General features: G+C 42.3%; 1 protein-coding gene across 1 annotated transcript in view; it reads right to left on the bottom strand.

The window, feature by feature from the left end:
• Nucleotides 1-14,443, bottom strand: part of LOC124796030 (carboxypeptidase B-like) — an 82,030-nt gene that overhangs the window by 47,964 nt on the left and 19,623 nt on the right. Inside the window, exon 3 of the mRNA XM_047260115.1 lies at nucleotides 4,642-4,738. Coding sequence (XP_047116071.1) covers nucleotides 4,642-4,738 — 97 coding nt within the window. The remainder of the gene's footprint in view (nucleotides 1-4,641; nucleotides 4,739-14,443) is intronic.

The raw sequence follows: 14,443 nt of genomic DNA, 5'->3' as shown, positions 1-14,443 counted from the left end.
ATTGGAACAGCGTGTGTAGTTGTATCTGGTTGTGAAAGGAATAAAGCATGCGCACACGACGAGAAAGAGGGATGCATCTACACGCTTGGCTCTTCTTGAGTGTGAGACGAACACAGAACACAGGTGCGCAACGACTAGGCGCAAGGTGCACAAGTGCAAAACCGAAGGTCAACTCCAGGATCTTTGAGAAAGACTCGCGGAAGAGCTTTAAAAGAAAAAAGAAAAAAAACATGGTGGATATTCTTAGTGTACAGATGGCTAGAATGCCTGACAAAAAAAATGAAGCACCCAGAAGACATGGTCGGATATTAATGTAACTTGGTACACTACAAGTCAGTGGGCATGTAAATGATTGGAGTTGCAGTTCTCTGTGAAAGGTAGTACAGTCACTATATTGCATTAGTGTTATTCGTGTCTAGTGTTGTTACCAGGTTCTAGAGGTTATATAAGAAGTGCGAAAAGTGTTAAATGTGGAGTGATCACTGTGAAGGACATGAAAACGCCGTGTAATCGTGTGAGACGGCGTTTCAGCAACTGACAGAGTCTGAAAGGACCTCATTGTGGGTCTGCAGTTTGTAAGTAGGCTGTTTAGGTTTTATGTTGGAACGCCATGTAGCGCTCTATATGAAAATCACTGAAAGTGCTGTGTGCAGTCTGTGGCTGGTTTGCGTCGTTGGAATTTGCTATTGTATGTTGGGCAGTTGGCTGTTAACAGCGCGTAGCGTTGCGCAGTTGGAGGTGAGCCGCCAGCAGTGGTGGATGTGGGGAGAGAGATGGCGGAGTTTTGAGAGCGGATGATCTGGACGTGTGTCCATCAGAGACAGTAAATTTGTAAGACTGGATGTCATGAACTGATATATATATATATATATATATATATATATATATATATATATATATATATATATATATATATATATATATAAAATGACTTTTGAACACTATTAAGGTAAATACATTGTTTGTTCATTATCAAAATCTTTCATTTGATAACTATGCCTCTCAGTAGTTAGTCCCTTCAGTAGTTAGAATCTTTTGTTCAGCTGGCAGTATTGGCGCACGCTGTATTGCGGTAGTTTGAGAAACGAAGATTTTTGTGTGGTAAGTGAGTCATGAAATGTATAGGTTATTGTTAGTCAGGGCCATTCTTTTGTAGGGATTTTTGAAAGTCAGATTGCGTTGCGCTAAAAATATTGTGTGTCAGTATCAGCACAGTAATTCACTAATTTTTCTAAGGGGACGTTGCAAGTTGACCGCCTGGTCTAATCGTGTAACATGTGGCACTTGCATCACGCTGGACTGCATGGAACATGGGGCCAGGCATACCCATCGTCAGGATACCTGTCGACCACGTCTGATCGCCACAAAGGAGGATCTTAACCCCTTTACATCGGCACCTGCCTACAAGGAACAAGTAGTGGACTCTGTAACACTGCGTAATCCCACACCATTGGTCGCTCACTACCAGCAAACAGACTATGGAATTACCGGCTCACACGTACGCTGCCTTTTACGCCGAAACACAAACGGTGCCGTGACCCAGAAGCTTGGACTGCTGATGAATTCCGTGATGAACTGCGGCTCTGAATCATCCTGGATGACAATCGTCGGCGGCCACGGTGGCGACCTGGGGAGAAGTACCATTGTTCCAACGCTTTGAGGAGATATGAAGGAGAAATTCCTGGCGACATGGTGTGGGGAATCACCTGGCATGATTTCAGGTCAGTGATTGAGGGAGCTCTGATAGCGTAACGGTGACGAACATTGTTCGTGCTCATGTGTTTCCTCTCATGCTATAATATCCTGGTACGATTTTTCGACATGACAATGTTCATACACACTTGGAAAGTGTTTATCGAGCACCTGCAGGTAACTTTAATCTGTTCATAAACCACCTTGAAGCTGTACTGGCCCATTTAACAACCAAAAACAAAGAAATAGTGGTTGGTGGTGATTTCAGTGTAGATTTCCTTAAAGACTCTCCCAATAAGAACTTACCTGAGTTAGTAACACTATCATTGAATTTAATTCCCACTGTAAAGTTCCCCACTAGCGTAGCCAATTGCTCACAAACAGCCATTGATATTATCTTTATAGGAACCTCCAATGACCAAAATTATATTACAGAACCAATAAATAGTCAATGGCCTCTCAGACCATGACATGCAGTTCCTGCTGTTATGTTAATACTGAACAGGATATAAAATCTGTTAAATCTGAGCTCAAGAGGTAATCAATAAGCCAAAAATTGATTATTTTAGGACACTTCTGTGAGACATTCACTGGAGTGATGTTTACAGTGCTCATGGCATGAATGAAAACTATAACATTTTTGCTAATAAAGTGCTTACCATATATGAACACTGTTTTCCCCCAAAACTAACCAAGGTTAGTCTACAAAGAAGCCATGGGTTACCCAAAGAATAGTGGTATCTTGTAAAACAAAAAGAAAACTGTATCTGTCAATACGAAACAGTTCTGATGTTGTTGCTGTAGCACATTACAAAAAATAGTGCAAAATATTAAAGACTTACAAGGAAAAAGTAGTAATATCAGATAACAAAATAAAGACAATATGGGATATAGTGAAGGAGGAGACCAGTCGAATCAGCCATGAAGAGGGACAAATAGCATTAAGAGTAAATGATACATTGGTGACAGATGTGTATAGTGTTGCAGAAATTTTTAACAAACATTTTATAACTGTTACTGAAAAGATGGGTTTGTCAGGTTCTATAGATGCTGCTAGGCAATACCTCAGAACAGACATTTCAAGTAACTTCCACAATATGAATTTGACCCTCACTACTCCAGCAGAAATAATGTCCATCATAAAATCTTTAAAATCAAAAACATCTAGTGGGTATGATGAAATATCAACAAAGTTAATTAAAGAATGCGATTCTGAGTTAAGTAACGTGGGGTCCCATAAGGTTCCATTTTAGGGCCCTTACTTTTTCTTGTGTGTATCAATGACCTATCATCAGCAACAATACCAGATGCCAAGTTCGATTTGTTTGCCAATGATACAAACATTGCAATAAATAGCAAGTGTAGTCTTAGAAAGATCGGCTATTAAAATATTTGTTGACATTAATGACTGGTTCCTAGCCAATTCTTTGTCACTAAACTTTGAAAAAAAAACACACTACATGCAGTTCAGAACTTGTAAGGGGTGTCCCACGAGTGTACACCTAACATACAACGACAGGCAGATAGAAGAAGTGGACAGTGTTATTTCTTTGGATTACAGCTTGATAATAAATTCAACTGGGAGGAGCACATCACAGAACTACTGAAGCATCTTAACAGATCTCTACTTGAAATGCGAATTGTGTCAGACATATGGGAAATAAAAATGAAAAAGCTGCTTACTTTCATTCCATAATGTCATATGGGATTATTTTTTGGGGTAATTCATCAAGCCAAGCTAAAGTTTTCCAGGCACAAAAACGTGCAGTAAGAGTTATATGTGGTGTGAACCCAAGAACATCCTACAGAAGCCTATTTAGGGAACCAGTGATACTAACTACTGCTTCCCAATATATTTATTCCTTAATGAAAAAACATTAAAATATATCATTAAAATATATCACTTTCTCAAACCAACAGCTCAATGCAAGGAATCAATACTAGAAATAAGAATAATCTTCACAAGGATTTGAAGTCACTTACTCTTGTACAAAAAGGTGTGCATTATTCAGGAAAAGGGTGTGCATTATTCAGGAAAAAGGTGGGCATTATTCAGGAACACACATTTTCAATAACTTGCCAGCAGCCATAAAAAGCTTAACAACCAATGAAATTCAGTTTAAACAAAGCCTAAAGGATTTATTGGTGGCCAACTCCGTCTACTGCATATATATATATATATATATATATATATATATATATATATATATATATATATTCTGCCCAATTTCAGTGCAGTAATGTGTTCATTGTAAATAAGTGTATGTATGTGTGTGTGTGTAACTTCTGCACCATTTCAGTGCAGTAATGTGTTCATTGTAAATAAGTATTATAGTAGTTCTATTACATGTTTACTACCTTATAAATAAATAAAAAACTTTTTTATTTTAAATTCAGTGCATTAGTGTCTCTAAAATTACTTTTTCATATAGTGGTCATTAAAAAAATGACGATCATTTCACTTGGAACCTTTGTATGAGTTGTAAATATTTGTCACGTATTATTGTTTTTTTGACATGTTTTACATCCTGGAGGACGTCCTCACTATGGATCAACTGGAATGAAAGTAAATTTAAGCTAATCTAATCTGATGTATATGGGGCCTGAAGATGGCATAATGAAATGCTTGCTTCAGAACAGATACGACCGCTTTATGACACATTTCCCAACTGAATCAGTACACGCATCCAGCTGGATGGGGAGCAACATGATTCTGATAAGAGGACTTATATTGCCATATTCTTTTCTCAATACACTTGATTTCGTGGTCACTCATTAAAATCACATACCTTTTTCTCCAGGGAAGATTCATTTCGTTTTTTCCTATGTTTCCGGGTGCATCACTTTTTTGTCAAGTAGAGTAATTTAAGTTACCCACGTTAACTTAGTGGCACACCACTGCGTAAACTTATGATTGTGAATTTGCACTTTTACCTTATGGTAACATACCTCATCATACTGAAGGTACTCGGTGAATGATATGCGAGACTCGGGGTTTTTAGAGACTGCTCTGGTCTGCGCCTGATGTCGCTCGTTTTCGAAGACCCTGCAAACCGACACTGAAACGTTATACACAGACTAAAAATCGCTTGATACAAAAATTGCATCGACAATGATAATAATTTAATTATAACGTCTACGATACCTATATAGAAACACCATAGCCCTGAACTGGCGATTATACACAGAGGACACTGGTCACAAATGTCCAGATGCGAGGTGAAAATTTCCTGTAAAAACATTATAGGTCCAGTATTTGCCGATCTTGAAGTTCCAGTCTGGGCTGCGGAGAAATTATCCTACTGAAGGGAAGACAATGCCTGACGTACGATTGGTTGGTTGGTTTGGGGGAGGGGACCAAACAGCGAGGTCATCGGTCCCATTGGCATAGGGAAGGATGGGGAAGGAAATCAGCCGTGCCCTTTCAAAGGTACCATTCCGCCATTTGCCTGAAGCGATTGAGAAAAATCACGGAAAACCTAAATCTGTATGGTCAGACGCGAGTTTGAACCGTCGTCCATCCGACTACGAGTCCAGTGTGCTAACCACTGAACCAGCTCGCTCTGTCCTTACGTGCGATCGGCAGCAACGATGTTACCTGACCTAGCTCCATGATGCTTCACAAATAGATTTTCAATTTAATGATGGTCATGGTTGCATGTACTAGATATCAGGGACAACATTGCCTTGTCTGGCGAAATTACGTTGAAGAAAATGTTATCAACTACCGAGATACCGGTCTCCCGGTTAAAGAATTGGCCTAAATAGTGGAACGCTAAAACCAGCTAAATCTAACTGCCAATGAGAATACTGTTCTCTAGAATCGTCAACATAGTCTGTGGAAGTATAGCTAGTAATGTCGTTAACTCACTAGTCCGAAAATCGTGTAAAATTATCTAATTTGCTATGTCACTCAGTCATCATGTTTCAGAACACTATTTATAAGGATGAGAAGCAAACTATCCTTAAAGATACTATATGGTTTTTGCGCTCAAACCATTATCTACTGTAGATTATCGCAATAATTTTGCAACTTGCAATATGCATATGAGCTGAATTAAATACATTATAAGCCTGACAACAATATAATACAGCGTCTAGTACAATCGCTTTTGAAACTTATAAATGTCCGCAACAGTCACATCATCCTCTATCATATTTTGTAATTGCACAAAGAACTGGAAGACCAGTTGAACGGAATGAAGCCTCTCTATCTGTCGCTCCCGAATGGATCGAGAGGACACTATCAGATTAATTACAGCACACACAGAGGCATTTGAACATTCTTGTAGGTGAATGGAACGGGAGGAAGCCCTAACATCTGGTACAATGGGAAGTACCCTCTGTCATTCATTTCACAGTACTTTGCACGGCATGCATGTACAGGTAGATCTAAATCAAGAGAAATGGAATGTAGTCGAATAAAATCTGGGGAAAGTGAGTGTACTGGATCAGGAGTAGACGACGTTCGCTACATTAGCACCAAAGTAGGTGGCGATAGCAGACGTGGAGAGAACGTAAAACGTAGAATGGCAACAGCAAGAAAAGAGTTTCAGAACGAAAAAGAGACATATGTTCACACCGAATGCAAATTTAAATGTTTCTTCGTCTTTTCTAAAGGTAATTGTCTGAAGTGCAGCCTTATACGGAAGTGAAAGGTGAAAGACAAGCAGTACAAACAAGAAGGAAATAGAATCATTTAAAATATGATGCCACAGTAGAATGGTAAGTTTCAGATGGGCAGATCGAGTAACTAAAGAGGAGGTACTTATTCGAATTGGGGGGAAAAGAAATTTATGGAACAACGTGAACAACAATGGGGATCAGTTGATAGGATACATATTGATGCATCAAGTATTCGTCAGTTTGGCAACAGAGGAAAGTGTGTGCTGGAAAGGGGTCAAAATTTCAGACCGAAACCAATGCCAGACTACAGTAAGCACCTCTCCAGCAGTTATTCAGAAATGGGGAGGCTTCCACAGTATAGACTAGTGTGGAGAGCTACATCAACCGTGCTTTAGGACAGAGGACGACACCAACAACAGTTCTACAATATAAAGAATATACACTCCTGGAAATGGAAAAAAGAACACATTGACACCGGTGTGTCAGACCCACCATACTTGCTCCGGACACTGCGAGAGGGCTGTACAAGCAATGATCACACGCACGGCACAGCGGACACACCAGGAACCGCGGTGTTGGCCGTCGAATGGCGCTAGCTGCGCAGCATTTGTGCACCGCCGCCGTCAGTGTCAGCCAGTTTGCCGTGGCATACGGAGCTCCATCGCAGTCTTTAACACTGGTAGCATGCCGCGACAGCGTGGACGTGAACCGTATGTGCAGTTGACGGACTTTGAGCGAGGGCGTATAGTGGGCATGCGGGAGGCCGGGTGGACGTACCGCCGAATTGCTCAACACGTGGGGCGTGAGGTCTCCACAGTACATCGATGTTGTCGCCAGTGGTCGGCGGAAGGTGCACGTGCCCGTCGACCTGAGACCGGACCGCAGCGACGCACGGATGCACGCCAAGACCGTAGGATCCTACGCAGTGCCGTAGGGGACCACACCGCCACTTCCCAGCAAATTAGGGACACTGTTGCTCCTGAGGTATCGGCGAGGACCATTCGCAACCGTCTCCATGAAGCTGGGCTACGGTCCCGCACACCGTTAGGCCGTCTTCCGCTCACGCCCCAACATCGTGCAGCCCGCCTCCAGTGGTGTCGCGACAGGCGTGAATGGAGGGACGAATGGAGACGTGTCGTCTTCAGCGATGAGAGTCGCTTCTGCCTTGGCGCCGTGCAGGTGAGCGCCACAATCAGGACTGCATACGACCGAGGCACACAGGGCCAACACCCGGCGTCATGGTGTGGGGAGCGATCTCCTACACTGGCCGTACACCACTGGTGATCGTCGAGGGGACACTGAATAGTGCACGGTACATCCAAACCGTCATCGAACCCATCGTTCTACCATTCCTAGACCGGCAAGGGAACTTGCTGTTCCAACAGGACAATGCACGTCCGCATGTATCCCGTGCCACCCAACGTGCTCTAGAAGGTGTAAGTCAACTACCCTGGCCAGCAAGATCTCCGGATCTGTCCCCCATCGAGCATGTTTGGGACTGGATGAAGCGTCGTCTCACGCGGTCTGCACGTCCAGCACGAACGCTGGTCCAACTGAGGCGCCAGGTGGAAATGGCATGGCAAGCCGTTCCACAGGACTACATCCAGCATCTCTACGATCGTCTCCATGGGAGAATAGCAGCCTGCATTGCTGCGAAAGGTGGATATACACTGTACTAGTGCCGACATTGTGCATGCTCTGTTGCCTGTGTCTATGTGCCTGTGGTTCTGTCAGTGTGATCATGTGATGTATCTGACCCCAGGAATGTGTCAATAAAGTTTCCCCTTCCTGGGACAATGAATTCACGGTGTTCTTATTTCAATTTCCAGGAGTGTAGATAACCAGATTGTTGACTTGAACATCCACGAAGCGTTTGTAACGCAATGAAGAAGGTGTAATAACTCCCATATACAGCTGGGCAGGTAATAAAAATTATGGTTGTTTAATAACGGAAGCGTATCACCTCAATAACTATAAGCGTATTTACATACCATTACCCTGAAGAAATGGTAAATGAACATACAATAAGCTTCTTTAATTGTTTCTTCCGTTGAGAAAAGGAAGGTAATGTAGGAACAGACGCATTAATAAAATTGTCATCGGAAATATGTAAAGAATATGCCTGAGAAACTCTTTTTTTAATTATCTGAGTTGCGTGTATGTGCGTGTATTGAACCGGGGACCTAGAAACGACGGAGAGGCTTCGTCCTGCCGTAGCCCTCAGTGGTTCACAACCCCACAACATGCCACAGCAGGCCATCAACACCACCGCCGCCCAGGGGATGAGTTGTTGCACTATAGCACCATTTGTTTGAAAGCATTCCCTGTGTGCCTAACGCTTGTTTAACGCCCACGTATTTGAACAGGTTCGAAAATGTTAATTACGTGATACGATTAATGATCTACATGTGTGGGAAAGAGAAGTTGTTGTACATAAACATGGAAAACAAGATATCCATTAAGTTGGATATACACTACTGGCCATTAAAATTGTCATACCAAGAAGAAATGCAAATGATAAACGGGTATTGATTGGACAAATATATTACACTAGAACTGACATGTCATTACATTTTCACGAAATTTGGGTGCATAGATCCTGAAAAATCACTACCTAGAACAACCACCTCTGACCGTAATAACGGCCTTGATACGCCTGGGCATTGAGTCAAACAGAGCTTGGATGGCGTGTACAGGTACAGCTGCCCATGCAGCTTCAACACGATACCACAGTTCATCAAAAGTAGTGACTGGCGTATTGTGACGAGCCAGTTGCTCGGCCACCACTGGCCAGACGATTTCATTAGTGAGAGATCTGGAGAATGTGCTGGCCAGGGCAGCAGTCGAACATTTTCTGTATCCAGAAAGGCCCGTACAGGACCTGCAACATAAGGTCGTGCATTATCCTGCTGAAATGTAGGGTTTCGCAGGGATCGAATGAAGGGTAGAGCCACGGGTCGTAACACATCCGAAATGTATCGTCCACTGTTCAAAGTGCCATCAATGCGAACAGGAGGTGACCGAGACGTGTAACCAATGGCACCCCATGCCATCACGCCGGGGGTTACGCCAGTATGGCGATGACGAATACACGCTTCCAATGTGCGTTCATCGCGATGTCGCCAAACACGGATGCGGCCACCATGATGCTTTAAACAGAACCCGGATTCAGCCGAAAAAATGACGTTTTGCCATTCGTACACCCAGGTTCGTCGTTGAGTACACCATCGCAGGCGCTCCTGTCTGTGATGCAACGTCAAGGATAACCGCAACCATGGTCTCCGAGCTGATAGTCCATGCTGCTGCAAACGTCGTCGAACTGTTCGTGCAGATGGTTGTTGTCTTGCAAACGTCCTCATCTGTTGACTCAGGAATCGAGACGTGGCTGCACGATCCGTTACAGCCATGCTGATAAGATGCCTGTCATCTCGACTGCTAGTGATACGAGGCCGTTGGGATCCAGCATGGCGTTCCGTATTACCCTCCTGAACCCACCGATTCCATGTTCTGCTAACAGTCCTTGTATCTCGACCAACGCGAGCAGCAATGTCGCGATACGATAAACCGCAATCGCGATAGACTACAATCTGACCGTTATCAGAGTCGGAAACGTGATGGTAGGCATTTCTCCTCTTTACACGAGGCATCACAACAACATTTCACCAGGCAACACCGGTCAACTGCTGTTTGTGTATGAGAAATCGGTTGGAAACTTTCCTCATGTCAGCACGTTGTAGGTGTTGCCACCGGCCCTAACCTTGTGTGAATGCTCTGGAAAGCAAATCATTTGCATATCACAGCATCTTCTTCCTGTCGGTTAAACTTCGCGTCTGTAACACGTCATCTTCGTTTAGTTGCAATTTTAATGGCCAGTAGTGTAGCTACTCTGCCGATCTGAGTGCATCTATAAAGATGTAATTAAGAGCTATCCACTACCACAAGACCAATTTAAGGTGTTCCCCAGCTATACCGGTATATGAACTTCAACACAATCAGCACATATTGTATAAACCGTAGAGTACCTTCCTCTGCACCTGACGATGATCCGCGTTATTTTATATTTTTTACTTGCTGCCATCTAAATTTAACCTCCAATTTAATGATTAGGACAGAGTTTGTTTGCGTAATTTTAAATTGTATACTGACTTAAAATGAAGCTAATTTCGTTTTTTCATATTCTAATATGTCTTACCAGCAAAAGGAAATGCTTAAAATCAACGATTTATGTATTAAGAATGTAGGAAGGTAGGAAAGAGTTGATATTTGTAGACTACCACCACCAAAGCTGCCTTGGAGGGAGTACCTACGAAAAAAAAAGACATTGAGCCTCTCGCTCCTGGGCAGCAACTGCCTGATCTGCTACAACTTCTCGCTATTCTAGGGCGAGGATCTCAGGTAGCGTGGTTCCCCATCTAGGTTAGTTATATTGTCGAAATAGTGTGCCAAGAAGGCAGTCGGGCAACTTAGCCGAGTGTCGCTTATCTAGGACGACCTGTGGGATCTTCTATATTAATAGTACGGCTGGTCGCATCCAAAGCGATTCAGATGATGTACATTCTCACAAGTCAATATTTTCAAATATGTTTCATTGCTGCAAATAAACCAAAGTACGCACCTTATATGTTATAAGCTATATGAGGGTAAACAGATTGCATTTTGAATTTAACTTGTTCATTTTCTTCTATGGTTCATTCCTGGAACAGACTATACTTATGAACCAGTGCACGACAGGATCTACACAGCACAGCATAAAAAGTTAAGCACCCAGAAGACTCGGTCGGCCGTCGTTGTAACTTCGAATACGTAACCACCATCGGCGGATACGTAAATGACTAGAGTTGCAAGTCTCTGTGACAGACAGAACGGGCACCAGAGTGAACTAATGCTGTTCGTGTTTAGCGTTGTTACCAGACCTGGGAAGATGAATAAAGATGCATAAGGATCGGGAAAAACACCAGACGTTTTGATCACGGTGAAGAACAGGGAGACATCGCCTACTCGTGGTAGACTGACTCGTGGTCATCAGCACCTGACAGAGTTGGAATGAGGCCTTGTTGTGAGTCTTTGTTTGGCCGGCTGGTCGAATCGTGCAATATCCAGATTTGTGGGACTTTCGTATGTGACACTGGCCTGATAGTGAATTGAATGGAACTTCAGGGCAGGTATAGTCGGGGTCAAGATTCCGATCGCTCACATCTGACCACCACAAGGCAGGATCACCTTGTTGTGCACAAAACACAAGGTATCCCTCTGACGTCTGCGCCTGTCATCCAAGAAGTAATAGACTCCCCATAAGATTCTGGGTCATCCTGCACCATTGGCCGGAGCCTAGCGGCAGCCAGACTAGAGAACAACTGTGCCACCTGTTGGCTGCTGTAAACACAACACAAACGGCTGCGGTTGGAGTGGTGTCATGACCGGGACCCAAACACTGCTGATACATGGTGTCGCACCGTGTTCAGCGATGGACCGCGGTTCTTGCATACCCCAGATATCAGTTTGTGAGTATGACGGCAATCTGCGGAGGGGTCCCAGGGGTCCAATGTTTTGAATAGGGGAGAGAGCGTAGCGGTGTTTCTTCAGGTGCCATGGTGACTACAGGTCACTATTGGTAGTGACTGGGGGAACAATGGTAACTCATTGATACCATGTGTCCTCATTTATTGCCTTTCATGCGACAGTATCTTGGTGCCATTTCTCAACAGGAAAATACTCGTCCACACATGGCACGTATCTGTCTGAACTATCTGTGTGACTTTGGGGTACTTCTGCGGCCAGCAAGGTGGACAGTGTGTCTCCAACATGACACAAAAGCCGCAGGATTGGCGATCTTTTACAGAGCTCAAAGTTCAGTGCGGGCTTAAATGCAAGATTTTTATAATAGTTCCCACAACGGAACTTTGTCTCGACACCAGACAGAAAATCGAAAGAAATTATGATCATATGTAAAGTATACTAGTGGCAAGACGCAACCAATGTCCTCTCTGCGTGATAGGAATAGGAATAGTATCGATGACAGTGCTGCTAAAGCAGAGTTACTAACTACAGCTTTCCGAAATTCCTTCACCAAAGAAAATGAAGCAAATACTCCAGAATCCGAATCAAGAACAGCTGCCAACAGTAGTAACTTAGAACTTGATATCCTCGGAGTAGTGAAGCAACTTAAATCAATTAATGAAAGCCAGCCTTCTGATCCAGACTGTATACCCATTAGGTTCTTTTCAGAGTATGCTGATGCAATAGTTCCGTACTTAACAATCATATTCAACCGTTCTCTTGATGAAAGATCCGTATCCAAAGATTGGAAAGTTACACAGGTCACACCAGTATTCAAGGAAGTCAACAGGAGTAATCCACTAAATTACAGGTCCATATCATTAAAGTCAATATGCAGCAGCATTTTAGTACGTATTTTGTGTTGGAAAATTATGACTTACCTCGAAGAGAACGGTCTTTGACAGCCTGTCAACGCGAATTTAGAAAACATCGTTCTTGTGAAACACAACTAGCTTTTTACTCTCACGAACTGTTAAGTGCTATTGGCAAGGGATTTCAAATTGATTCCGTGTTCTATATTTCCAAAAGCCTTTTGCACTGTATATCACTAGCGACTTGTAATCAAATTGGGTTTTTATGGAATATCGACTCTGTTATGCGACTGGATTCGTGACTTTCTGTGAGAGAGGTCACAGACTGAAGTAACTGATGTTAAGTCATCGAGTAAAACAGAAGCGATTTCTCGCGGTTCGCAGGGTAGTGTTATAGGCTCTCTGAGTTCCTTATCTATGTAAACGATTTAGGAGACAATCTAACCAGCCGTATGATACTGTCGTTTATTGTGTAGACAAGTCATCAGAAGATCATAACAAATTGCAAAAGGATTTAGAGAAGCTATCTGTACGGTGTGAAAATTGGCAATTGACCTTAAATAATGAAAAGTATGAGGTCATGCAAATGAGTGTTAAGGGGCTCCGGAAAGACTCAAAATCATGAAAAGTTCAATTTTTACTTTTTTGCGTTTTCTGAATCTGCAGACTATTACCTTTTAATAGATATATAATTTATTCAATTCCGAAGACTACAACTATTTTTAAATTTTTTTTGAAATGTGTTCTACATGGGCGTGACCCACTGTGGCGCTGTTAAACTGCTGTCAAATGGTGTTATTATTAACGTCCGTGTTCATCAGGTACATTTTAGTGATGTGAGATCAAGTATATGCAATAATGGAGGTGATAAAACCTATTTTCAGAGACTTAGCAGCACCTGAACTGTTGAAAAAGTGTATTCACGGAAAAACTCAAAACCCCAATGAAAGTGTAAATAGTGTTATATGGTCGAGAATCCCCAAGACTGTATTTGTTGGAATAGAAACACTTCACTTTGGTGTGTATGATGCTGTTGCGACTTTCAATGATGGCAACATTGTAAGGTGCAAGGTATTTAGAAATATAGGAATGAAGATAGGTTCTAACATGGTACTCGTCATTTGGACAGGGAACGCCTTCGGGCTGCAGACAGGGCTGTAAAGAGTCTAGAAATACAAGCAAGAGTAAACAGGGGGAGGAACAAGAGGAAGCTGGAGGAGGAGTTTGCAGAGGATGAAGATAATCCATCCTATGGACCTGGAATGCACTAAAAAGTTAATCCAATCTTTGTCGCTCGATTCCCAAAACTTTTATTTTCTCATACTAATTACATGTTTTCTAAGGATCTTCCAAACATATTTGTTTCAAACTTTCAGTAAATGTTACACAGTACCTTCTGCATAATTTAACACAGCCTTTTTCCAAAAAACTGTATATTATTGAATATATAAATAAAAAATTGCAAAAAAATGTTTTGAATTTTCATTACAATTGAAAAAAAATCATCTTTAATAACTGAACTAAAATTTTGTAAAATCCCTGTGTTAAGTTGTAGCCCATATTCCAATAAATAATCTGTAAAAAGTTCAACTTCCTACCTCAAATACTTTGTGAGGAAAGATGTAATTTATAAGCGTTATTTTAACATTGCAAGTATAGGGCGTTCCGGAGCCCCTTAAAAGGAATGCGTTAAACTTCGGATACACGATAAATCAATGAGACCTTAAGGCCGTAAATTCAAGTAGATTCTTAGGAAT

This window comes from Schistocerca piceifrons, chromosome 4 (genome assembly GCF_021461385.2).
Source record: "Schistocerca piceifrons isolate TAMUIC-IGC-003096 chromosome 4, iqSchPice1.1, whole genome shotgun sequence".
NCBI classification, from domain to species: domain Eukaryota; kingdom Metazoa; phylum Arthropoda; class Insecta; order Orthoptera; family Acrididae; genus Schistocerca; species Schistocerca piceifrons.
The sequence above is the reverse complement of the archived record's forward strand: the minus strand, read 5'-3'. Positions and strand labels throughout refer to the sequence as shown.